The 25,844-nt window shown below is 54.6% G+C and overlaps 1 protein-coding gene and 1 long non-coding RNA gene across 3 annotated transcripts in view; one reads left to right on the forward strand and one right to left on the reverse strand.

The window, feature by feature from the left end:
- Positions 1-25,844, forward strand: part of SEPTIN9 (septin 9) — a 178,406-nt gene that overhangs the window by 4,630 nt on the left and 147,932 nt on the right. Inside the window, exon 2 of one of the 2 annotated variants that reach the window (XM_006064083.4) lies at positions 14,141-14,197. In XM_006064083.4, coding sequence (XP_006064145.1) covers positions 14,141-14,197 — 57 coding nt within the window. Of the gene's footprint in view, positions 1-14,140; positions 14,198-24,808; positions 24,976-25,844 lie in introns of those variants that run through there. The other variant, XM_025279583.3, reaches the window with a different exon arrangement.
- LOC102390451 lies at positions 18,982-24,177 on the reverse strand. Its single transcript, XR_328047.4, has 3 exons — positions 24,042-24,177; positions 21,985-22,055; positions 18,982-20,866 (listed from the first exon to the last, which is right to left on the reverse strand). It is a non-coding gene; the product is annotated as an uncharacterized LOC102390451 (long non-coding RNA).

Here is a 25,844-nt window from a genome sequence, read left to right on the forward strand (position 1 = left end):
GAGGTCCCAGGCCTTGGGGGGCAGAGGGGCAGGTGGGGGCGGTAAGTGGTGGGTGGGGAGGGAGGTGACATGCTGGGTTTCTGCACCCCTACAGGAGCTATTGCTTTGTTTTTTTATAATTTTTTTTTTTTTTTTTTTGACTGTGCTGGGTCTTCTGTGTGGCATGCGGGCTTTCTCTAGTTGTGGCTTGCCGGCTTACTTGCTCTGCGGCACGCGGGATCTTAGCTCCCCCACCACGGCTCAGACCTGCATACCCTGATTGCAAGGTGAATTCTTAACCACTAGATCACCGGGGAAGTCCCTGGAGCTGTAACTTTGGAACACTCCAGCCATAGGCACCGTCAGGGGACTTATGGGGGATCGGTGGGTATGAGTGGCTGGGGATGCCCCCTGGGGTCCCGAAGAGGAGCACGCAAGGTTACAGCCCCCACAGTGCTCCAGCAGAGATCTTGGCCAGTGAGTCCCCGTGGCAGCTACAAGAGATTGCCTGTCCAGAAGCACTGATGGAAGGGAGCCTGTCCTGCTGGTCACAGGCCTCTGGGGCTGGGGTTCCTGAGGTCAGGCCTGGGGCCATAGGTCCCTGAGTTTGACAGGAGAACTGAAGGATCCCTGAGGCCGGTAGCTGGTCAGCCTGCCCCTTCCCTGTTGGGCAGCTGTAACTGGGCCCAGAAACTTTGTCGAGAGGCGAAGTACCCATGGTTTTGCTGGAGCAGCTGGGCTGAGCTGGGGGTGCCCATTTTGCAAGTTCTTGGCCTGTTTCGAGCCTCCCTGTAGGTTCAGTTATTCTTTCTAGAAGAGTCTGCTGGGCGTCGCTGAGGGCTGGCTCCTTCCTGCAGGCTGGTGGCTTTCAGCAACGCTCTGGAAGGGTGTCCTGGCCTCGGGTCTCCTGGGTTGACTGTGGCCTTCTGCTCCCAGCCCAGTTTCTCCCTGCCTTATCTCCCTGTCCCCACCCTGGGGGCCGGGTCCATTTGCAGCCCACGTGAAGGTGGGGCATTGAGGCGCTGCCCGGGGGAGGGGGAGGCGGCTCCGGGTGCCCTGCCGTCCGTGGCCTCTTGGAAGCCTTGCAACAACCGAGCTTTGTTCCGGGCCTAATCTGACCTGGTTCTGCGAAGCGTGACTGCTGGCAGCCTGCAAGCCTCTGGGATAGGAAGGGGGAGAGGAAGATGATCCTAGCGCACAGGGCAGCCGGCTGCCTGCCCTCTCTGGACGGAGCTCGAGTCCTAGTCATCCTCTGAGCAATGCTGGCTTTGTGACGGGGGAGAGGAACCCTGGATGGCCGCTCCGGCCTGCATGTGTGGCCCCCAGCTTCCCAAGGGCCCCTGGAAGTGCTGGGTGGGGTGAGAAGGGCCAGATCACCCCCTCCCCAGGAAGGAGTGCCCTCCCTGGCCCAGGGTTTCAGAGGCCGGACCGAGGCAAGAGGGATCCCTATGAGAGATGCGGGTGACCTTGCCTTCTTTCTGGTTCCTGGGGAGGCCTTGCTCCCTCCAGAACTCTTAAAGGGTAGGTGTACTGTGAAGCCTGGGCTGTGGCTGGGCCCTGCGGGGTCTCTCAAGGCTGTACCTGGGAACCAGGGGCTGGCCGCGTCCACCCTAGACCTCCCTGAGAGTGTGCCTGGGCCCCTTGTCTCGGCTGGGCCAGGCGTGTTGGGGCAGCCTGGCCGGGGATCACTCCCACAAACATGGTTACCAGGAGGGGCTGGGCAGACCTGGGCAGAGGCGAGCTGGCAGGCCGCCTTGGGCTTGTCCTGCCGATCAATCTGATCCACATCCTGGGGCTTTCACAGCCCTCCCTTGGACTGTGCCTCCTGTTTCCACCAGGATCGGGGCTCAGCCGGAGAGTAAGGCTCTGTAACCCAAAGCCACTTGGAAGTGGGTTATTAAATACAACCCCTGTCGTCTTCCAGCCGAAGGACTGGGCTAATTAACCCAGAGGGCTGTTGGGGGGTGGTCTGCAAACCTCACTAATGAACAGGTGACTTGGACTCTAGATGCAGGGCCTAGATGCAGGGCCCAGGCGCAGGTGTTGGGTTTTCGTGCAGAGGTTACCCAGTGTAGACGTCGTGGGGACAACGCCAGGTGGTGGAATGACAGCCGCGTACACATAGGTGGCCAGAGCGGGGTAGGTAGACTTCCGGTCCATGTCAGGGGCCCCGAGGGGTGGTGAACAAACTCTGAGCCGTGGGGAGCGGATCTTCCTGGCGGCAGCGTTTTCCTGGTCCCTGGGGCCTGACGCTCTAGCTGCCAAGCCTGTGCCTTACTGTACTTTTAAAAAGGAAAACTTTATAAAAGACACTGTTTATCTCTTTTTTCAATCTTGCCTTTTTTCCTTTAGTTGTTCGTTTTGTTCATGGTGGTGAAGCTCAGTCACTCAGTCTTGTCCAAGTCTTTGCGACCCCATGGTCTGTAGCCCGCCAGGCTCCTCTGTCCACAGGATTTTCCAGGCAAGAACACTGGAGTGGGTTGCCATTTCCTACTCCGGGGGAATCTGCCAGACCCAGGGATGGAACCCACGTCTCTGACATCTCTTGCATTGGTAGGCGGATTCTTTACCACTGAGCCACCTGGGAAGCCCCAGGTAATCTTGTTCGTTACTTGTTACCAAACAATGAACAGGAAATTAAAAGGACAGATTCTCCAAGCCTGTTGGTCACAACGTTGTTTTTTGGGTTTCTTCTGGACTTGTTTCCACATGCACTGGTCGTATTGTTTGATTTAATTATCAAAGGGATATAATGTTTTTTCAGAGAGTTGCATATTCTCTGTACAGATCATCTTTAATTCTGCTCTTTTCACATGAAAATCAGATCCCATGCATGGATCCCCTAATTACAGTTTGAATGGCTCTTCAGAGTGGGTGTTGCCGAATTTACTTAGCCATCCTCTCGCCATAGCGCTTGAACGGTCTGCGGATGCTGGTGCTCTTCCTTGGTGGTGGGCGTCTGTGACCCTCAACGGAGAATGCTGTGCTGAGCTGGAGATGTTAACAGTAGCCGTGCTTACAGCTGTGAGACACGGACTGGCTGGATACTGGAAATTTTTGGAGGCAATTAATTTAATAAAATACTGCCCAAGATGATTCCCAGCATTCCTGGGATGGCTCCAGAAACCAAACAAGTGTTCTTTTCTTTATACAATGTTATTTATTTATTTTTGGCTGTGCTGGATTTTCGTTGCTGCCCGGGCTTTTCTCTAGTTGTGGGGAGCGTGGTGTGCAGGCTTCTCAATGCGGTGGCTTCTCTTGTTGCGAAGCACGGGCTCTAGGGCGCTGGGGCTTCAGTGGTTGGGGCACGTGGGCTCAGTAGTCGCAACTCCCCGGCTCTAAGAGCACAGGCTCAGTAGCTGTGGTGCACGAGCTTAGTTGCTCTGAGGCATGTGGGATCTTCCCAGTTCAGGGATCGCGCCTGCATTGGCAGGTGAATTCTTTACCATTGAGCTGCCAGAGAAGTTCCAAGCAAGTGTTCTCAACCCAGCAGTTATTAAGAGTTTTAATGAACAGAAAATGCCATTTGCGCCAACTATCAGCCTGCTTATAGCCGCTGAGAAGTCCCAGGGTTTACTTGTCCTTTAAAAGATCTGCCTAGTTGCCTACAGTCTGCGGTTCCTCTCTCTGGCTGGCATATGATGCCAGCTGCTCCCCCCGGCCCCCACCTCTCCTCTCCCTCTCTTCTTTGGCCCCTACAAGATGCAGGAGGGGGTTTCCTTGCTTCCTTGGGCATGCCCTAGTCTTAGAGATGGGCCACCTGCCCCCAGGTAAGCAGCCACATCTCCTGGAGATCCTTCATTCTGCTGCCGGGTTACTTGGGCCGCAGTTTCTTCTGGAACCTTCAGGCTCCCCAGGCCAGGCCACAGTGCTGCCTGTCCGGCCGACCTTCCGTGGCTGCTCTTTGGTTTCTCTCCCCTCCCAGCTCCCCTCCCAGGGCGTCTGCCCCTCAGTCCCCGATCACACCTCCCTGTGAGTATCCTTGGATTTAATCTCATGAGCATTGACAGGTTGAGTGAGACACATCCGCCTCTTTGGTGACCTGCTGCCCATTAAGCAGGAGGACTCAAAGGATGGTTCAGCCTTTCTCATATTCCGGGGTGTCCCCTTGCTGCCCCTTTTGTTGTTGTCATTGGTTTCTGATCGCTAACCATCCTCCACCTTATCCACGATTTCCCCCTTGGTCCGTTGGCCCTACTGTGTTAGTCTACTCATCTTTCTCACATGAACAGTTTGCTCATGGCATGCGAACTGGGGTCTAAACAGGAAACAAAAACCACTCCAGGATTTAGAACAGAAGGACTTACATGTACAGAAGATGGAGAAGCCATAGGGCACAAAGAGGCAGCCAGGTTTGTGTGTGGGGTTTATAACAGCTCTCTAACAATACACATGGAATTATTTGTTGAGGTAATTGGGGCTTCCCAGGTGGCTCAGAGGTTAAAGCATCTGCCTGCAATGCGGGAGACCTGGGTTCGATCCTTGGGTCAGGAAGATCCCCTGGAGAAGGAAATGGCAACCCACTCCAGTATTCTTGCCTGGAGAATCCCATGGACGGAGGAGCATGGTGGGCTACAGTCCATGGGGTCGCAAAGAGTCGGACACGACTGAGCAACTTCACTTTCACTTATTTGTTGAGAATGAGAAAAGACATTTGAGATTATAAATTTTAAACAGTGGGCAAATTTCATAAGCATCCCCCCAATTCAGAAAGCTAACATTATTTTTTTTTATTAATCAACTACTTGTCCTGTCTCCAAAGTAATTTATTTCCCTATATTTTTTGGCTGAATACTGCTTGATCACTTCTTTATATGATGACTGTGTAATATGGTTTTTTATTGAGAGAATAGAAAGATAATTCATCTCTTAGTTAATCAAAATTTAGGAACTTCCCTGGTTGAGTGGGGAGGGTCCAGTAATTAAGACTCTGCCCTGCCATTACAGGGGACACAGGTTTGATCCCTGGTTGGGGAACTAAGATCCTGCATACTGTGCAGCATGGCCAAATAATTTTTTTTTTGTTTAATTTTTACTTTTGGTTCTTGGGATGTGTGAAAAAGGGTACCTTAACTCAGAGCTTCTGGCACCTGCTGCAATTTTTCATCCTATAAACACAAGAATTCTGATAAATTCCATTTTCATGTGATTCCCATCCAGAAAGAAAGAGACAAGTACGGGGCATTTGTAACCGTACGTGGTTTGCACGCGTGCTAAGTTGCTTCAGTCGTCTCTGTTTACGACCCCACGGACTGTAGCCCACCAGGCTCCTCTGTCCATGGGGATACTCCATGCAAGAATACTAGAGTGGGTTGCCATGCCCTCCTCCAGGGGATCTTCCCTACCCAGGGATCGAACCTGAGTCTCTTATGTCTCCCACATTGGCAGGCAGGTTCTTCCCACTTGGGAAGCCACGACTTTATGTGGTACATTATTGCATTTTTTTCTAACCAGAGATACTTTCTGTTTTGAGTTGAAGAGAATTGGATTCTCTGCTTACAACGTTATATTTGGTGACTGGAATAATTTCCCACAGATCAGCCTCTGGCTAGGTCTTCCCTGGTGGCGCCATCATTAAGAATCTGCCTGCAATGCAGGAGACCAGGGTTCAATCCCTGGATCGGAAAGATCCTCTAGAGAAGGAAATGGCAACCCACTCCAGTATTCTTGTCTGGGAAATCCCAAGGACAGGGGAGCCTGGCGAACGATAGTTCATGAGGTCACAAGAGTCAAACACGACTTAGCGACCAAACCACCTCTGGCTCCATATGCTTCAAGTCTTGCTCTCCTACACTGCCCACATTTTTCTGGCAACAGGTACTGCAGAACACAATCATATCTTTTTTTCCATTTATTTTATTATAATTTTTTTAACTTTTAATTTTGTATTGGGGTATAGCCGATTAACAATGTTGTAACAGTTTTAGATGAACAGTGAAGGGACTCAGCCATATACCTGTATCCATTCTTCCCCAAACTCCCCTCCCATCCAGACTGCCACATAACACTGAGGAGAGTTCTACGTGCTCTACAGTAGGTCCCTGTTAGTTATCCATTTTAAATACAGCAGACACATTCCTATCTTATTCCTTCAGATTTTGCACAGTAGATTTGGGAAACTAAGTAGGAGTATTCCTGGCCTTAACATGGGGGTGACGAGCAGTCAGGTAACTATGCATGGAAATAACTGTAAACCTTGTAAATAAAGCCCACTGAACGCCAAACTGTTCTCCCAATTCAGCTTTTCATTAGCATGAGCCCCCAAAGGCCAGCCACCCCTCCACTGGAGAAAGGACAGTGGGCAGGAACTCAGAGCAGAAGGAGAAAGCAATCGTAACTGACTGGGGTTAAAATTTATTCCATTTTGCAAATTTTGCAAAAACACTTGACTATGTGAACGTATTTCTATGGCCCTTGTCAAGTACCTTGAAATGGGATGTACCTGAACTAAGGACCCTGGTGTTTGATGTTTCTTAGCTTCTTGGAGACAATCAGAGATCAGCAGGGGAGAAGTCATTACTCCCCGTCCACCCCCCATCAAAGGATCAGAGGGAGGAAGGCGTGTTATCAGAGTCCAGGGATCAGGGTTACCTGATGGAAGGCTGGACGAAGGTGAACCTGCCCGAAGGTGAACCTGCCCGGCTGGAGCTGCAGCTGCAGAGCAGACAAAATCTGCTGTTGGAGAAACCTTCCAAGGGAAAGATCTACCCTGGTTCTCCCTGACTCTCACCTTCCAGTCTCCTCCTATAGGTGGAATCCTGCCGAAAGGCTGTAGACCTGGGGACCTAGAGACCTCAGCCTGCAGAGGTCAACTCCTCTGCCACTGAAGAGAGCCTGGGAAGGGAGAAGGATGAGGGGTACATTTCTGCTTTAAATTATCTGTTGTTTAGCTGAAATTCAGACTTAGCTGTCATGCTTTTGTGTTGTTTTGTTTTGGCCGTGCCCCTCAGCTTGCGGGATCTTAGTTTCTGACCAGGGATTGAACCCATATCCTTGGCAGCAAAAGCATGGAGTTCTAACTACTGGACCACCAGGAAGTCCCAAGTATCGTGTGTTTTGGATGGCAGGGTCTTTTATGTGAATGGGACCCAGAGTGCAGACACCCAGGGCTGGTGAACCCTCAGGGGAAGGGCCCTGTGCGTGCTTGGTCAGCACTGACGTCACGTGATGAACTTGGCCTCTAGTGGTGATGACCCAGGCCCTCCGCGGGCACTTCTCGGCCTGTGGTATTGGTGTCGCCTCCCCGCTGGGCCGGGAGCGCCACCAAGAGAGTGGCCAGCTCACTGTTGGTCACTGCTGTGTCCCCATCTCCTCACGCAGTGCCCGGTACAGAGGAGATGCTCACTAATATTTTCATGAGTCTACATTTTGTAGGTGTGGAAACTGAGGCTTAGAAAGACTAAAAGCTTACCTGAAGACGCAGTGAGAGCTGGAGGCGGATTTGCACCCTGGTGTCGCTTACTCTGCCCTGGGTGTGGCTCTGCCTGGCCCCACCCTAGCTGTCAGCATCAAGGGCTAGGCCCCCTTTGGGCTGGGGCTTTGCAGCTGGGTGGGCTGTGGGCCAGGAGCACTCCCTCCACTTGAAAAGGGGAATGGCAGGGCAGGGCAGAAGTCAGAGAAGGGACTAGAACCTGTGGCTTTGAGACCCCAAGCTTTGCTGAAAACGGAACTTTCTGCAGTTTTTTAGTCTTATGCCAGAGTAGGTCAGCAAGGCAGAAGGATTCCTCACCTTGTGGATGAATCCTTGAGGTTCCTTTTAATCCGCAGCCCCAGCTGCCAGCCTGGAGGGAGGAGGAAGGCTGCCCTGCTCACCTGTTGAGTGCACACCTCAGTGGGCAGCAAAGGCGAAGGGCAGAAGAGGGAGAAGAGGAAGGAGGCTTATCTCCTTATCTCAGGTTCCTCTGAAGATAAGCCTGGAATGGGACTCTTCACTGCCAGCTGAAGCCCTTGGCTTTGATCCAGACAGCTCTTCACAGCCTCTGTGAGCACAGGAACCTCAGGGGGAGGGGAAGATGGTGGTGCTGGGGGCAGCCGGAGTGGCAGGAGGCTCCTGGCCAAGGTCCAAATTTGTCCTTTCCGGAGGGACTTGTGTGATTCTTAAGAAAAAATTGAGTATTGATTCCTTTCTGCAGATAATCTCCTGTCGTTATTGAAAATGGGTGTTTGTGCTCGAGTTTGCACAGTGCTCCTTGCTGCAAAGCTCCCTTTGGAGAAAATGGTGACTTTCTGGCTGGGAAGGGCTGCCCGGTCCCATGCGTTGTTGGCAGTAGAGCAAAGGATATGTGTGTTCGTGTGTGCATGTGGCCGCGTCACCCTCCCCTGGGGACAGCCTGATTCCTGCTCTGCCCCTCCTTGGCTTAAGATGTCTGGGGTGTGTGAGACCCCAGAGGGGTTGAGGACGGCCACCCCGATCATGGGTGGGACGGTGACTCTGCGACCCCAATAGGAGATGATGGTGCATGAAGTCCCCTGTCACTAATATAATAATAATGCACTGGGCTTCCCTGATGGCTCAGTGGGTAAAGAACCCATCTGCCAATGCAGAAGACGTGAGTTCGATCCCTGGGTCAGCAGGATCCCCTGGAGGAGGAAATGACAACCCACTCCAGTATTCTTGCCTGGAAAATTCCGTGGACAGAAGAGCCTGGTGGGCTACAGTCCATGGGGTTGCAAAAGACTCAGATACGACTCAGCAACTAAACAATAATACACTAGCTCCAGAGTCTGTTTAGATTCTCAGTGCCCATTTAATCTAGTATTTTGCCAGATTCTATCATAAAAATTTGGCTGAAAGGAAAAAATATAAGAGGTCTTCACAGTAACTGTGTCCTTCTCTCTCTTTTCCAGACTCCCCAAATTATATGCACAGGGAACACCCATGAGATAGGCATCCAGGCCCCTAGACTCGGGGGCCAGCACTGGTCTGCCCAGTTGAGGGGCACCTGGCTGATCTATGGTGAAGGGTCAGGGAGAACGCAGGGCTGTTTACCTGGGCGTGGGCTCTGCCATCAGGCTGCAGTAATGGGTCTCCACCCCATGGTAGTTTTACAAGGCAAGGCTCCCCAGAGCACCCCAGCTATCCTCCCCCTGCCCCTGGCCACCTCGATCATGGGTGGGACAGTGGCTCACCCCCTTTCTCTCGAGGACCAAGGAGCCCCATCTCCGTGTCTGGCCACCTTTCCTGATTGAAATGCTGCGTTTTCATTCACTCTGGGACATGGACCAGCAGTGAGTCCTGTCCCTACTCACTGCTTCCTCCTATCTTTTGCTTCATCTGATCTGAAGTGTTTCTTTTTTTTAAAATTGATTTATTTTTTGTCTGTGCTGTGTGGCATGTGGGATCCTAGGTTCCCTGTCAGCAACTGAACCCACACTCCCTGCAATGGAAGCACAGATTCTTAACCAGTAGACCACCAGGAAGTCCCAGAAGTGTATTTTAATCTTGTGGCCTCCACGTGTGAAACCTGACTAGTGTTCGTCACTGGCCTATAGCTCGTGAACACTTGGGAAATGGCCTTGGCCCTGCCTAGGTGAGCACAGATGCCAGATGGGGAGTTTCTGGGGGCGGAGGGGCAAGTATGGGATCTCACTGGGATTCACAGCCCCCAAATCATCACTGTTTTCTCTGGATCACAGACCCTGTCCTGGCTTCCTCTAATGAGCGGTCCATCCCAGAGGCTGGGAGGGCTGTCAGCTTCCCTTAGTTGGCAGGGAATCAAATAGGACTCCTGGTAGCTCTTCTTGGGGTAGCAGCACCCTGGCTGCAACGTGCAAGGTGCGTGGGTTATAACTTGAAAGTGAAAGTCGCTCAGTCGTGTTCGACTCTTTTTGACCCGATGGACTATACAGTCCGTGCAATTCTCCAGGCCAGAATACTGGAGTGGGTAGCCGTTCCCTTCTCCATGGTTATAACTTACATTTTGTTTAAATGCATAAGCACAGGGCAGCCAGCGGTTGTGAATGTCCGACTGTAAATCCCTGGGTCCAGGCTGGTGTATGTATGTGGCTGTCGTATAATATGGTGGTTTAGTCCCTAAGTTGTGTCTGACTCTTTGTGACCCTGTGGACCATAGCCCTCTAGGCTGCTCTGTGCATGGGATTCTCCAGGCAAGAATACTGGAGTGGGTTGCCATTTCCTTCTCTAGTCATATTATATATATATATATATATTTAAACAGGGCTGCAGCCAAGCCTTTTTTCTTTTTTAAAAAATATTTGTTTGGCTGCTTTGTGTCTTAGTTGCAGCACGCGAGATCTTCGGTCTTTGTTGAGACGAATGGGATCTAGCTCCTTGACCAGGGATCGAACTTGTGTCCCCTGTATTGGGAGGTGGATTTTTAACCACTGGACCACCAGAAGGGTCCCAATAATTATTATAATAATAATTTATATTAATATATCATTGATATCCTAAAAATGATATTATCTGTTGAGTGTTTATTTTGTGGCAGGCACTGTGCTAAGTGCCTGCAACGTGTGGCCTCATTTAATCTTAGTCGCCTGTGAGTAATCCCCATTTCTGTCCCCATTCTGCAGATGGGAAAGCTGAGGCTTGGAAAGGGGAGGTCATTTCTGGGATCCGCAGTGAGTGCCTGGCGAGGTCTGGATTCAAGCCCTGTTCGTCTGGCTGCAGGCTTTCCTGCCTCCCTGGCCTCTGAGAACTCAAATAATTTGGTTTGGGATGATGCCAGAGAGCTGAACTTCAAATGATCTCCCCTCTTTCCGAGTATGTTTTATTTTAAAATCGCATAAAAAGCACCCTGTTCTCCCCTGGAGGGAGCCATTTGATGTCTTGGAGGCTTCTCCGGCTACCTGTTCGCTGGTCTCGGACACAGACCTGAGGAGTTAGGTCCGAGGAACTGAATTTCAGCTGCTGTAGGTTTGGGGTTTCTTCCAGGGCTCTGGTGGAGGTGACCCCGGGCTCGGGAACCTTGGGTGGCTGCCTCCCCTTCTTTTTTAAGGGAGCAGGCCTGGCATCTTCTCTGTGCCAGGGGCTGCCTGGCACCAGCCGTACATTTCGGGAAATCTGAAAAATAAACTGTAAATAAAACCATAACTCCACCCAAGAAATCTGAGACATGGGCTGTCTTCCTTATTAACATGGCTGTATCCCCACCGTGGGTTTGGTTCTTGGGGGTCAGATGCCTGGGGTTGGGGTTTAACCTGAATGGACCCTTTTGTCTCTCTCTCTTTTTTTTAAATCTTTGTCTGGGAGAGTGGGCATCCAGCTGGCATAGGGGGAGGTGCAACCGGAAGTGACTCGATCCACAGGAATGTGGGGTCTGGTCTTTCTCCATTCCGCACCACGCTGTCTCCATATCGAGGATTCACTGGGTTCGTGGGCTCAGCTGTCGCTCACTGGTGCCACTTTCAGCCCAGACAGCTGACTTCTAAGCAGCTCATTGTATGTGTGTGTGTATGTTGGGGGTGGTGGTGGGACAGATGTTGAGAATTCTCCTGTGTCACTGAATGCAGCGCAGCTCCCCGTTAGGGTGTGGGGGGAGGTCGCCGCCATCACGGAGACGAGGCTGGAGCTGGCACCAGGGGTGCCCATGCTCACTCTTCTGTCCTCTCAGCAGCCTTGGGGGCAGCGCCTGCCTCCACCTCCCTCTCCCCCCAGCTCTTAAATCAGAGCCACTCCAGGTTTGCCCTCTCCTCCCTGCATTCTGGGAGCCGGATGCCGACACCTCATGCCCCCACAGGTCAGAGCCTGTGCTCCATCCAGCCTGTGTGGCGGGGCCAGCCTGGAATCACCATTCGCCTTTATCACTCAGCAGGGTGATTCGCCTTTATCACTTTTCATCAGTGTCACATGGGTGCCCATGGAAGGATGCTCCCATCTCTGCTGTGTGAGGCCAGCGATAGTCAAAGTTCCTCAGAACAACAGTTCTAGTAGGAGAGAGGGAGGGAGTGATGAGGAATTGGCTCATGCAGTTACCATCTGCCTTCTGCAAGTTGGACACCCAGGGAGGCCACTGGTGGATTCAGTCCAAGTCTGAGGACTGAGAACCCAGGGGAGGCGATGCTAGTCCTGGGGCAGGAGGAGACCAGGGCTGCAGCTCAGGCAGTCGGGCAAAGAGAGAATTCTCCTTCCCTCTGCCTTTTGTTCTGTTCAGGCTCTCTCGGGACTGGAGGATGCCCGCCTGCACTGGGAGATGATCTGCTTCTCCCAGACCACCAGGCACATGTTCATCTCATCCAGAAACACCCTCACAGACAAGGCCAGAAATAGTGTTTAGCCAAGTATCTGGGCACCCTGGGATCCGGTTAAAAATGACACATACAACCAACCATCGTGGTCTCTGCATGGCTGGGGTGGGGCCAGGGGCTTTGTAGGAGTTTTGACAGCTTCAGGGCTTCTGACCCTCACTTCCCTCATCTATGAAATGGGGTGATGGCACCTGCCTCATGGGCCTGTCACACTGAGTAGGAGAATGGACCTAAAGCCCGTGGTTGTCATGGAGCCTTGGCGCTGGAAGTGGCTGTGGGAGCCCAGTGTCCACCTGGCCCTCCTTCAAGGACCCTCCAGTCCTCGTCTCCTCAAAGCCTTACCAGTCACCCCAGCTCCCAGTGCTCACCGCTCTCGGGAACTGCAAGTCAAGTGCGTCTCTTGCAGTGTTGTTTACATGGGGAGTGTGTGTGTGTGTGTGTGTGTGTGTGTGTCTGTCTTAGTCATTCAGTTGTGTCTGACTCTTCGCGATCTCATGGACTGCCTGCCAGGCTCCTCCGTCCATGGGATTCTTCAGACAAGAATACTGGAGTGGGTTGCCATTCCTTTCTCCAGGGGATCTTCCCAACCCAGGGATTAAACCCAGGTCTCCCACATTGCGGGCAGATTCTTTACCATTTGAGCCACCAGGGAAGCCCATTTACATGGTAGGTGAGTTCAGCTCAACCTGGGGCCGTCTTGGGGTCTTCCCCAGCCTGGAAAGAGGCCAGGGCTTAGTGGCAGGTATTTGCCAACACCAGGCCCTGAAGGACAGCCCTCTTCCCATCTTGTTGTCAGCTGTTGAGTCATCCTGCAGACGTGACGACTGTCTGCGTCCCTGGGGCTGGACAGGAAGACCAAGCCTGCAGGCTGCCCTGCTCAGGGCTCTGGAAACTTTCAAAACAAAGCTGACTGCATTCACTCCTGGTCGGTCATAGTTTAGAAGTGGGCTTGTGGAGTAAGTGATGAATGAATGAATGAGTCTCTCTGGCGAACTGCAGGGGAGGAGCTGGCATGTCTGACTCTAGCAATCTGGGTGCGTGTCAGACGGTGGAGGCTGCAGGCAGGTGTCCGGGTCCAGCCTGGGCCCGTCCTGGGCTTCTCCAGCGTGTGTTGTTGTCCGCGGGGAAGGCTTCTGCTGGGCTTGCCCTGGTCGCCCAGACAGCAGACCCCAGAGCACCATGACCTTGGCAGAAGTGGGACAGCCACCTGCCTCCCCCTCTTAGAGACCTCTCGAGTTTGGTCGGCTTAGCACCTCAGCAAATCTGCTCGAGTTGGGACTTGCCTGCCTTGAGCCTCCCCAGGGATCAAGCGCTGGGCTGAGGGGCATGTGCAGGGAGGCAGGAGGCCGACTTCCTCCGGAGCTCTGTTCTGGCTCCCTCCTGGGGGGCAGGGAGGGAGGAGAACAGCTCGCCCCCGACTCTGCCCAGTCCAGCCCGGCTTACCTCGTGTTGCAGACCCAGGACAGGGAAACCCCACTTCCCAACAAGGTAGACGCGGGTTGTACTGGAGCCGGCCTGTGCCTGACCCGTGCCAGCACCTGTCCATCCTGCAGACAGTCCTGGCAGCCGGCACCCTGGAGCCCAGCCCAGGTTTTGGAGTTCGATGGACTTCACTTTGTTCTGGGCTCAATTCCTCATAGCTGTGTAGCCTCAGACAAGTGACGCAACCCCACTGAGACTTGGTTATCTCATCTGCAAAATGGAGTAATAAGGGTCGGGTGGGAAAATGTGCATAAAGGGTTTGACCCAGTGCCTGGTCCGCATCCAGACGGTGGTAGCTGTTCCTGCAGGTGGCCGCTGGGGCCAGGTGTTACCTGCGAGGACCTCTGGCCCCACAAGGAGTGGGTTTCTGGTTCTGAAACCCCTGACAGGAGCCAAGGTGAGGATATGCCCAGTGTTAACCTTCCTCTGGTGGCCTTGGGTGACCTTTGCCCTCTGCCCCTGTCTTTAGGAGTCACACGGACCTCCAGCGGCCGTCTCCGGAAGCTTGGTGACCCAACTGGCCCAGGTAAGTGGCTAGTTCAGCCTTGGCCCACTTGGTTAATCTGGGGTCAGGGGTTACTGCTCACGGGCTCTGAAGAGACTCTGCCAACCATGACCTGGCCTGGGCCAAGGAGTGGGGATGGAGGGGGTGGAGGGGGTACGGGGCTCCACCTCTCAACCTTGGTGCCCCCGCTGGGTCTGTGTGACTTCTCCCCTCTGGGTGTCTCCGGCCTCCCAGACCTGAGCCCTGGTGTGGTCATCACAGGAACTGACCATGCATCTTTGTGGTCACATCCAGTGGCCGGGCCCAGGGGCTGAGCTCCATTCATGGCCTCTTGTCAGAGGACACTGGGGCCCAGGGGTGAAGGGACTTGCCCCCCTTGGAGATGACAGGGGTGTGCTGGGAACCTGCTGGGTGCCAGATCCAGGTTGGACGGGCAGAGGGACATCATGGTGACATAGCAGTTGTTTTAGAAGGAGGGGTTGTCCCACCGAAGCCCACGCCCCCCGAGCCCACGCCCCCGCCTTCTTGATCACAGAATTTTCTGTGTTGGTGGAAATATTCTATATCTGCATCGTCCAGGACCGTGGCCACTGGCCACACGTGACCGTGGAGCACCTGAACTGTACGTTGTCTGTTTTATTTATTCATCTGCATAGAATTTAACTAATTTTATTTTGTATTAATTCCCACTTCGTATCGTCATGTGGCTGGTGGCTATGAAATTAGACAATTCCAGACCAGGCCGGCTCTCTGGGACCCCAGAATTCTGAACCCAGATGTTCCTGGGCCCACTTCAGGGGCTAGCCCAACCTCTCCCCAAGTCCGCCCTCTGGAGGTGACCCCTGCCAGTCGGCTGGGTACCGCTAGGCTTGAGCGGTGCCGAGGATGGAGTGGGGTCAGGGGTGGGACTTGAGGTGCCAAGGGACGTGCAGGCTGGACGTCCACACGAGTGTGTGGGAGGGACAGGAAGGGTGACGCAGGCAGGAGGCCTCTGGTCGGGGAATGAATCACGTCCGCAGTTAAGGGGAAGCTCCGCCCCTCTGCAGACATGGGCCGCTAACCCATGGGCTGCCCAGCTGCTGCTCTGTTCCTGGGAGCCTTTCTCAGAGCTCTTCGCCTCTGCCTCCGTCTGCCTCTCCATCTCCCTTCGTCTCAGTGCTGGGGGAGGCCCATGCGCTCCAGGAGTGAGGTCTCCGCAGGCTGGCTCCCTGGGCTGCGTGGACACAGTCTGCTCCTGGCTCTTACTTCCCTGTGCCCAAGGCGGCCAATTCTGTGCCATCAGCACTTGGCAGCCATGACCGCAGCTCCACTTGGAAGCCTAAGGCATAATTTGCCCAAGCCCGAAGCTGCAAGCCGTGATCTGGGTTTCACACGGAGCCGCCTGCTGACACGCGGAATCCTGTCTCTGGGGGCCTCTGCGGGCTCCGGCCCAGACACCCTTCCCTCATCTTCCCGGCTCTCGGCTCCAGTCCCAGCCTCCCTGCGGCTAAGACCTGGGTCCAGGCAGGGTTCTCTCTCGGACCCCCAGCCTCTCAACACCCCAGTCCAGCTGACCTCACAAGAACCCCCATTTGGAGCTTGCCACCCCCTCCTCTCCTCTGTCCCTCCCTCTGCCTGATCCCCTGTGTCTGGACCCCACACCCATCTCCTCCCCAGAAGGCCAAGGGCCTTCTTTGTGATGCCCCTTTATTTCAGGTTTTCACCAGACGGGTAGGGATGGCTGTTTCTGGCAAGAGCCACATAGCCCATCAGCTTAGACTACCCATGGGTAACTGTATGGCCAGCTCACTCACTTTATGTCCTTTTGGTAAAAAAAAAAAAAAAAAAAAAAAATAGAATAGTTGGACATATTAAAAAATGTGAAGGGGACTTCCTTCATGGTCCAGTGTTTAAGACTCCATACTTCCTACGCGGGGGGCCTGGGTTTGATCCCTGGTCAGGGAACTAGACCCCACATGCCATAGTATGTGCCAGAGACACAGACCTGGCACAGCCAAATAAATAAATATGTGATAAATATGGTTTTTAAAATGTGAAGAATATAATGACACCTGTACACCCAGCATCCCGCTTAAGAAATAAGTTGTTACAGGTGCAGCCCCAGCGCTTGGGTGACCCTCGTCCCCACTGAGGTGAGCACCCATCTGAATTCAGAATGGCTTGCTGCCGGGTGTGTCTGTACCGTGTGCTGCGTCTGCAGCCAACGCACCGTCTGCTCCTGACACTGGCAGCGTCGAATCATGTGTGCGAGGGGAGCTGGCTGCTGCCTTTTGCTTTTTCACGAGATGGGACGACCTTGAGATTTACCCACTTACCCATATAGCTCTCTGTAGCTCTTGTGCTGTGCTGTGCTTAGTTGCTCAGTCGTGTCCGACTCTTTGTGACCCCACGGACTATAGCCCGCCAGGCTCCTCTGTCCATGGCGATTGTCCAGGCAAGAATACTGGAGTCGGCTGCCATGTCCTCCTTCAGGGAATCTTCCCAACCCAGGGATCGGACCCAGGTCTCCCGCATTGCGGGCAGATTCTTTACTGTTTGAACCACCATGGAAGCCCAAGAACACTGGAGCTGGTGGCCTATCCCTTCTCCAGGGGATCTTCCCGACCTAGGAATCAAACCGGGGTCTCCTGCATTACAGGTGGGTTCTTTACCAGCTGAGCTACCAGTGTATCTCTTAAGTTTGTTTATTTGACTGTGGGTGGGTAGGGTGCCCCCGAGTGGGGAGGGCGAGTTTTCTACCCCTTGGCCAGATAATAGGGGTCCATGGAAGGTTTCTTCTGTTGCAGACACCGCTGGACACATTCTCCTGGGTCCCACGCATGTGTGTGTTCCCCTGGGCAAGTCACCTGGGCTCTGGGGATGCTTGCCCTAGGCCCTTGCAAGTGGCTTCCACTCTGCTCTTCCTTTCTGTGCCCTGAGTAGCCACCCTGAGCGGCCACCTCCCAGACCTGCTGAACTTTGCCCCGATTCCCACGGTACCCACGGCATTTCCCCTCTGTCTGTTTCCTCACCTCCATTGCCCTGCCCACGCTGGTCTGTCCCCTGACTGGGATCCCTGGGGCCTTCTCCTTCTGCCCTGACATCTGGTGTGTGGCTGGGTCCTGCTTTTCCTCCTTCAAGTGCTGCTGGGGGTGGTGGCCTCGTCCCCTGACCCACCCTCGTCCCTTCTGTCGTGGGTTCAACAGTGCCAGCCACTCCCGATTCATATTCACTTAGAACCTCAGAAAGTGACTTTATTTGGACATAGGGCTTTTAGAGGTTCAGGGCTTAGAGATGGGGTCATAGAGGAGTAGGGTGGCCCTAAATCCAATGACTGGGCTCCTTATAAGAAGAGAGACACAGACACACAGGAAGGAGCCCACGTGAAGACGGAGGCAGAGATGGGAGTCACATGCCACGGGATGCCTGGGGCCACGGGAAGACGGAAGAGGGAAGAATTTTTTCCCAGCGCCCCTGGAGGGATCACGGCCCTGCTGACACCTTGTTTGGCTGTCTGTCTCTAGAATTGTGAGAGAATTAATTTCTGCTATTTTTAAGCCACCCAGTTTGTGGTGATTTGTTAAAGCGGCTGCAGGAAGCTAGCGCCCCTTCCCTCCGAGATCGAAAGTGGTCTCCACCCACCCACGCAAGGCACTCTCTAAAATGCCACTGTCTGGGCTGTGTCTCTGTCCTTACAGGGGGTGCCCAGCGTGAGCCCCTGGCTGGTGTCCCTGCGGCCCCCTCCTCGCCCCGGCTCACACACCCCTTCCTGCGGGGAAGGGCCCCGCCCCTGTCACTCAGCTGCACTGACTGCCTGCCATCGCCCCCACTCCACCCCCACCGTGGACAGCATGGGGGCGTATGGCTCGTTGCCCACCCTTTCTCCGGGGCAGTACAGAAGGCCCCCCTCCCCGTCACCAAGGGAGGGGGGCATGTCCTTTGTAGGCGGCGGGGGGAGGTGGGGGGGCTGGTCCAGGAAGAGACCTGGCCAGAGTCTTGGCCACTTTTCACCTGACACCTGGGCCCCCACAGGGATCCCCAGCTGCTATCCCCCACCCCCTTCGCTGACACCCTCTCCTTCATTTCTCATGTCTCAGCCTCACCATCCACCTGGGCACTCGAGCAAAAGTCTCAGTGTCGTCCTTGACCTCCGTGTCTCAGTTAGGCCTCCATGTCTCCCCTTATCCCCACCCTTTCTCCCCACCAGAGGCTCCTCCCTGTCTGGTCCGCATCCGGGGGGGCTTTACTAAGTCCCACCTGTGTGCCTGGGCTTGCGCAATGGGCTCCACACATGGGATTCTTTAAAACAGATCTGGGCCTGGTCCTCTGACTGAGAGAACCCTCGCTTCCCTTCTCCCCACAGAGTAAAGGTGCGTGTGTGCTAAGTCGCTTCAGTCGTATCTGATTCTTTGTGACCCCATGGACTGTAGCCCGACAGGTTCCTCTGTCCATGGGATTCTTCAGGCACGAATCCTGGAGTGGGTTGCCATGCCCTCCTGCAGGGGATCTTTCCGACCCAGGGATCGAACCCGCGTCTCTCACATCTCCAGGGTTGGCAAGGAGGTTCTCTACCACTAGCACCGCCTGGTAAACCCAGCCTAATGCCCCCAGTCCTGCTGGCCTCCCCTCTGTCCAGCCTCCCCCTCCCTACCCCGAGGGGTCACAGCTCTGGAAGCTATCTCTTTCTAGGGTGATTTGGTCATTTGACCCAGCCTGTCGATCCTGTTAGCAGGTGGGCAGTGGGCATTGCTCTGTCCTCCCATCCCCTAGGGCTGGGTGCTCTTACGGCACTTGGCAGGCAGGCAGTAAATGTTGCTGAATTGAACTTGATAGGAGAAGCTGGGTGGGGGGTGGGGGAGTGTGATTGGCCAAAAAAACATATTTAAAATAGAAACATCAGGCTTCTTTTACCTTGGCTGAGAAGTAGCTTTTCTCTTTGTTTGCTTATGGGGGAGAGGCTTATGGAAAATGCCAGGTCTCCAGAGAGGCGACGGAGGAGAGGCAGACCCTGCCCGACAGGGCAGCCTGTAGGCACAGTAGCTATTTTCATTTAAAGCATTTATTTAACACAAATTAAAAACTCAGTTCCTCAGTAGCATGGGCCACGCTGTAGGCCCTCGTCAGCCACACGTGGCTGCCATATTGAACACAACAGAGACCGTGGCATCTACATCAGCACAGAAAGTTCTCTGGGGTAGGGCTGGTCTGGATTAATCTACACACCCGATCCTCAAATCCCTTGTTCCTCCTGGAGGCCTTTATTGGGTGCCATGAGCAGGCAGAATGTTGGGATTTCCAGCGGGAAGTGAAAGACACCAGGCCTTTGGCAGAGTTTTGGTGTGTTCTGGAGACGTAGGGGCCTTGGGACAGACCCTCCCGAGGACTCTAGTCCCCACGCTCCTGGATTCCCCCTTGCTCTGCACAGGGAGCTGGGGGCCTTGAGGAACACAGCGCCAGCTCCCGGCTCCAGCAGGATGGGATGGATGGCTGAGCGCGAGGGCTGTTAGTGGTGGAATTTGGCCCCGTCTGCGCCGTCTCTCTCCCTTGTCTAGATTTCCTTCCACGCTGACCTGGAAGAACTCCCAAAGCAACAGGCCGGCCCAGGCTGTTTGCACCAGTAAACCCTGCAGCAGTCCCCAGGGCAGAGAGTAGCTGGATCGTATTTATTTAGGAACGGCCGAAACTTGAGGCACCATAAAAAGTGGAGAGAAGATTCCGGAGAGGAATGCGGCCGGCCCCAGGCCCGGAATTCATCGTTTTGCTCTGGGAGGCTGCAGGCGGCCAGACTGGGGCCGGCCCTGGAGGGTCTCGGCCGGCTGCCCACTCTGCTGGCAGGTACAGTAGCCATGACTGCAGGACGGTCAGTGGGAGGGGGTCGGAGGGATGGAGCTTCTTTATTTTTAACTAAGGAAAGCGCACTTCAGTGGTTTAGTCGGAGGATGAGCAGGAAATGAAGGGAAAAGTCTGTTTTTAAAGTGAGCGGTTGGTATCCCCCACATTGTTGTTGTTTAATCGCTCAGTCGTGTCCAACCCTTTTGCAACCCCATGGATTGCAGCCCACCAGGATCCTCTGTCCCTGGGATCTCCCAGGTAAGAATACTAGAGTGGGTTGCCATTTCCTTCTCTAGGGCACTTCCCGACCCAGGGATCGAACCCGCGTCTCCTGCACTGGCAGGCCGTTTCTTTGCCACTGAGCCAGCAGGGAAGCCCTGCGTCTCCCATAGGTAGGAGGCAACTATGGAGGATTCTCGAAGAAGGTACCTGCTTGAGGGGTGGGGGAGGTGAGAGGTGGCAGGAAATCTGAGCCCAGAGCCTCAGAGAATGTCCTTTCAGCTAGAATCCTCTCCTCCCACCTCCTCACAGGCCCCTCCCCAGAATGGGCCCCAGGAACAAGAATGTGCCCCTCTTGTGGACCCCCTTCCTGAGGCCCCTGCTGCCCGTGTCAGAGTTACCTGGAGCGCCTGCCCCCTTTTCACGGCTGGGTCAGCCCAGGCCTCCTGGACTGTGTTGGGAGTTCAGGGCTCGTTGGGATCGCCTCTTACTCCTGTGTCCCCTCCAGCTGGGTGCGGGGGCTTCGTGGAAGGGGACTTAGTGCTGTCTTCACAGATAAAGCAGGTCTCACTCTTCCTCTTTACCTGCCCTGGGCCCCTCTCTGATGATGGTGACATCAAAAAGAAGGTTGCAGGGAGTATGCAGGTCACAGGGACAGGTCTGCGGAGGTCAAGGGTAGAGATACTGCCTTTAGAACTGTCTGGAAGGGGCTGCTGGGCAACCCCATCTGAGCAGGCTCAGGTGGCTGGGAGCAGGGACTCGTTGATTGGCATAAGGGGACGTCCCCAAAGTTGTGGCCTGGGGTTGGGGGGGAGCGCCCTCCCTCCCCGGGACAGCAGGCGTCGGTTGATTTGGAGAAGTGCTGGTTTCAAACGCTGACCCCCTCACTGGGACTGCTCACTGGTTTACTGCGCTCATGTGCTTGGTGAATCTAAGACCAGGACAAAGTTTTTCAGAACCACCGAGCTCCCTCCGTGTTCTGCTGGAGGGAGGAGTCATTTGGGGAGCCCTGACCTGGCCAGTTGCTCTGAGTGGCCGATACTGGGGACGAGGCCAGGAATCAGTAAACAGTGGGGGTCGGCTGCCCCTTCTCCCCTGCCTGGCCTCACCCTGCCTCTGCACCCGGCCTCTGCACGGCTCGTAACTAACACAGCCCTGTCGGAGCCAATCAGTGCGGCCAGGTTTTCGGTTTCAAATTATCCCCTGCTTGGGCCAGCATGCTTGGAGTTTTAGGCATGACTGGGGACTGGACGTTGAGCCAGACTATGCCGGGGCGGGGAGTGGGGCGGGAAGCGAGGGTCAAAGCTGTGCTCAGCAGCTGCACCGACCGCAGCAGCAAAATCTACGGCGTGTGCAACTGACGCCTGCAGGAAGTGGCCAGGTTACCCGACGCCATGCCTGCGCTCCTCGTCCTGGCCCAGCCATCTGCCCGCCACCCCCGCCAGCTGGCAAACTCGGGGAGATAGTGAAGGACAGAGGAGACCCCATGGACTGGTCTGCCGCCTCGTGGGGGCTTCCTGGCCCTGCTCGCTGCAGTGGGGATTGGAGTCACACAGCTCCCTGTCCTAAAGGGGTTTCTTTTTAAATCCATTTTCTGTAGTTCCTAAGTGTAATGAGCATATAGTACATGTATAATCAGAAAAAAACAAAAACAGTTTTTTTCAAAATCGGAAAAGAGGTGAAGTAAGCGCATCAAAAAACCGTGCATGATTCCCATTGTTCTAGCTCGGTTGTCGGTGGTTGGTTTATTGTAATGCGTTAGAATGAAATACACTCACCAGAGAGCATTGCCCAGGGAGCTGTGGCTCTTTTGTCCGTCTGTGGTACTTGTTTGAGTCTCCTGTGGCTGCTGTAAATAACAAATTACCAGTGACTTGGGGGGCTGAAACTGGCAGAAATGTCTTCTCTCACAGTTCTGGAAGCCGGAAGCCTGAAACCCAGGTCTCAGCAAGGCCCAGGTCCCTCCAAAGACTCCAGGGGAGAAGCTGTTTTTGTCTCTTCCAGCTTCTGGGGCTGCCGGCCTTTCTTGGCTTGTGGCTGCATCCCTCTGGTTTTCAAGGCCACCATCTTTGCATCTCTGATTGCTCTGTTTGAGCATCCCCTTCTGTATGTGTGTGAGATCTCCCTCTGTCCCCTTCTTGAATACACATGATGGCATTTAGTGGCCCTTCCCTCCCCATCAGTGATTCAGAATAGTCTCCCATCTCAAGTTTAGTTCAGTTCAGTCGCTCAGTCATGTCTGACTCTTTGCAACCCCATGAATCGCAGCACACCAGACCTCCCTGTCCATCACCAACTCCCGGAGTTCACTCAGACTCACGTCCATCAAGTCAGTGATGCCATCCAGCCATCTCATCCTCTGTCGTTCCCTTCTCCTCCTGCCCCCAATCCCTCCCAGCATCAGAGTCTTTTCCAATGAGTCAACTCTTCACATGAGGTGGCCAAAGTACTGGAGTTACCTCATTCCTTCCAAAGAAATTCCAGGGCTGATCTCCTTCAGAATGGACTGATTGGATCTCCTTGCAGTCCAAGAGACTCTCAATAGTCTTCTCCAACACCACAGTTCAAAAGCATCAATTCTTCGGCGCTCAGCTTTCTTCACAGTCCATACATGACCACTCTCACATCCATACATGACCACTGGAAAAAACCATAGCCTTGACTAGACGGACCTTTGTTGGCAAAGTAATGTCTCCGCCCATCTCAAGATCCTTCACTTAACTGGACCTGCAGTGACTCTCTGCTAACAAGTTCCCATGTACAGGTTCAGGGGATTAGGTTATGAGATCTTGGGGGGGCGCATTATTCAGCCTACAGGGTGCCCCAAAGCTGCCCGAAACACCTCTCCTCACTGTGCAGGTGGCCGGCTTTGGAGCTGTCCTCCAGACTCTGCTGGAGTTGCGATTTGGTGTCTCCCAGAAGGTGTCAGCCCCCACTCCCACCCCCAAGAAAACGCCCTCGTCACTTTGTTGTTCTTGCTGTTAGACTCTTTGTGACCCCGTGGACTGCAGCACACCAGGCTCCTCTGTTCTTCACTGTCTCCCCGAGTTTGCTCAAATTCATGTCCATTGAGTCGGTGATGCCATCGTACTGTCTTCATCTTCTGTTGCCCTCTTCTCCTTCCCTCTATACTTTGGAAACTGCATTTGGAGTCCTGCCCTGGGCAGAGGGAGCCATCTGACAGAGAATGGTGTGTGGCCCTCTTCCGGTGACACGTTGCCCAAGTGGCCGTGGGGCAGAGACCTCAAGCTGAGAGACCACCTGGGGAGGCGCCGGCAGATAATCAGACTGAGTGTATCTTTTTGCTGTGGGGACCACAGCAAGCCAAAAAAAGGCAGTTTCATCTAAAGAGGGAAGCACTCTTCAAACCCGCCCCATGAGGGCTCATTCCGTGTGGCTGTATGCCCTCCCTTTTCCAAGAGAAGAGGAAAATCTGCAGTTCTTGGTGAAATTGCCCAAGTGTTCAACATTGGCACAGATACAACAATTTCTTTAGGCAGAGTCAGGCAGGCAAACAGAGCCTGTTTCTGTGTTCCTTGAGCCGAGGGCTGCTAGTTTGAACCCTTGAAGTGAATGAAACTTAAAGAGCAGAGGAGATGCCACCAGCCCCAGCGCCCCCACCCCACCAACCCCCAGCCCTCACTCTGACCGCGTGCTGCCCTTCCCCCCACTGCCCCTGAGTTGCCAGGTGAGCAGCCCCCCGAGAGGAGACCCGAGCAACAGCTGAGCCCCCAGCCAGGCCAGGCCCCTGTCCCCTCCTCCCAGAGAGGCGCTGAGTCTGGGGAATCTGTGGTGAGGAACTGCGCGCCCTCCCAGGGGACGGCTGGAGACTCACTGACTCACGAGCGAGGGGTAGGAATCTTCCAGGAAGTCTCCTTCCCGCGCTCCCCTCTCCGCCGGGGCGGGCCGGCCAGCTCCTCTGTCGCCTCCTCTGTCCCAGCAAGCTGACAGGACACCCGGGCATCTGCAGGGGGGCACTTCTCCGGCTCATCCCTGGCAGGTGTTCCTGAACCTTCCCCGTGGCAGCCGGCCTGGGACGCGACCACCCCTCCTTCCGGCCAGGCCGGGGTGGGGGCGCAGGGCCGGCGGAGGTGGAGGGGAGCCCAGGCGGGCAGGCAGGCAGGAACCAGGCTTTGCAAAGGCTCAAACCAGAGGAAATCGCAGCATCGCGGGCCGGGGGGCGGAATGAAAGACTCTGCGAGTCGCCAGGAATTTGACTCTGTGAGCTGGTTTCCAAGAGGCTAAGTTAAGCTTCTCCAAGTGGATATTAAAAAGGAGCAGCCAGACGAGAAGCCCCGGGCGGAGGGGCTGGAGGGGGTGGAGAGAAGGCGCCGGAAGCCACTCGCCGCCGCACCTCGGGGAGCCACCGCACAAAGCCCCCGCCGGCCGGTCCTCGGCCGCAGGACCCCGGGGACCGCGGGAGCCTTTCAAGGCCCACGTCCGGCCCGCGCTCCCGCCTCTTCTTTTTATTTCTCTCCTTCGCTCCCTTTCCCCTCCCGGTTCCAAGAGACAATGCTACTTCAGTTTGGAGCACAAACATATGATCAGCACATGGAAATGTGGTAATTTGGAGGCATTCGTGATTGCAACAGATTGAAGAAATTAGACCAGACAAAGAGTGTTTTTGGAGGAGGAGGAGGAGGAGGAGGAGGCAGAAAGAGGGAGGGCGACGGGGTGAGAAAGGGGAGGACGTCTCTGGAAAGGGGGACGCTGGGACTCCCGCCTGCTGCTAAATATATCCGTAATGATGGAGAGAGACCGGATCACAGGTAGGCAAGGGGCCCTCCTCCCTGCCCCGTGCTGCCCCTTCCCCTTAACTCGAAACTTTCTTTATGCTTCGGGACATAAGCACCCAGGGGTCACCTCGGCTCATTTTTCCGGGCATATTTCTTTTCCTCTCTACTGTTCTGAGGTCCTGGGACATAATGTTCCATAATGTTCCAAAAGCGGAGCTTCGCTAAGTCTGGCTTTTATTTAAACTCGCCGCTCCCTTCCCTCACTATTTCTCTTTCATTTCCCAGCGTGCCACTTTTGCATCTGAAGGCGGTTGTGAATGCTGAGACAGTGGGCGCTGAAGTCCAGGAAACAGTCTGGTGGGGGGGGGGACCCAATTCTGGCGCTGGGGTCCGGTCCGGCGGCACCGGGGCGCCGCTTTGGTTTGTCTGTCCACCGTGTGGTTTGTTTGTCCGCTGCTCGCCAAAGTCTTCAAGGCCGCCTTGGTCTCCTCCCTGAAATAGCATTTTGGTGCCTTCCTGGGAGTTGATTACAGGGCTGGGAGCTCCCAGTGCCCAGACAAGATGTGCCGATGCGTGTGTGTGTGTGTGTATGCACACACACAGTGGACAGAACTCCTCCTATTCTGCCGGAAGCTTGGGGGAGTTGACCAAGGTGACCCCCACTTGCGGGGTTGGCGTCGTCCGGGTCCTGTCCTCACCTGGGCACAGAGAACAGGGAGGAGGGTAGCGATGAGCATCCCTGTCTGGATGGGACGTTTCAGGACAGAGAGAACAGATCTGTGGGCTCTGTTCAGATTCAGGGGTAGAATCACTGATTAGAACATCTGAATGTCACGGCGGGGCAAGGCGTGAGGGCAGATGCCTGGTCCTTGGGTTGGAGAGGGCTTCCAGGTCCCTGGATT

The sequence above is a fragment of the Bubalus bubalis genome, chromosome 3 (genome assembly GCF_019923935.1).
Source record: "Bubalus bubalis isolate 160015118507 breed Murrah chromosome 3, NDDB_SH_1, whole genome shotgun sequence".
Taxonomy (NCBI): domain Eukaryota; kingdom Metazoa; phylum Chordata; class Mammalia; order Artiodactyla; family Bovidae; genus Bubalus; species Bubalus bubalis.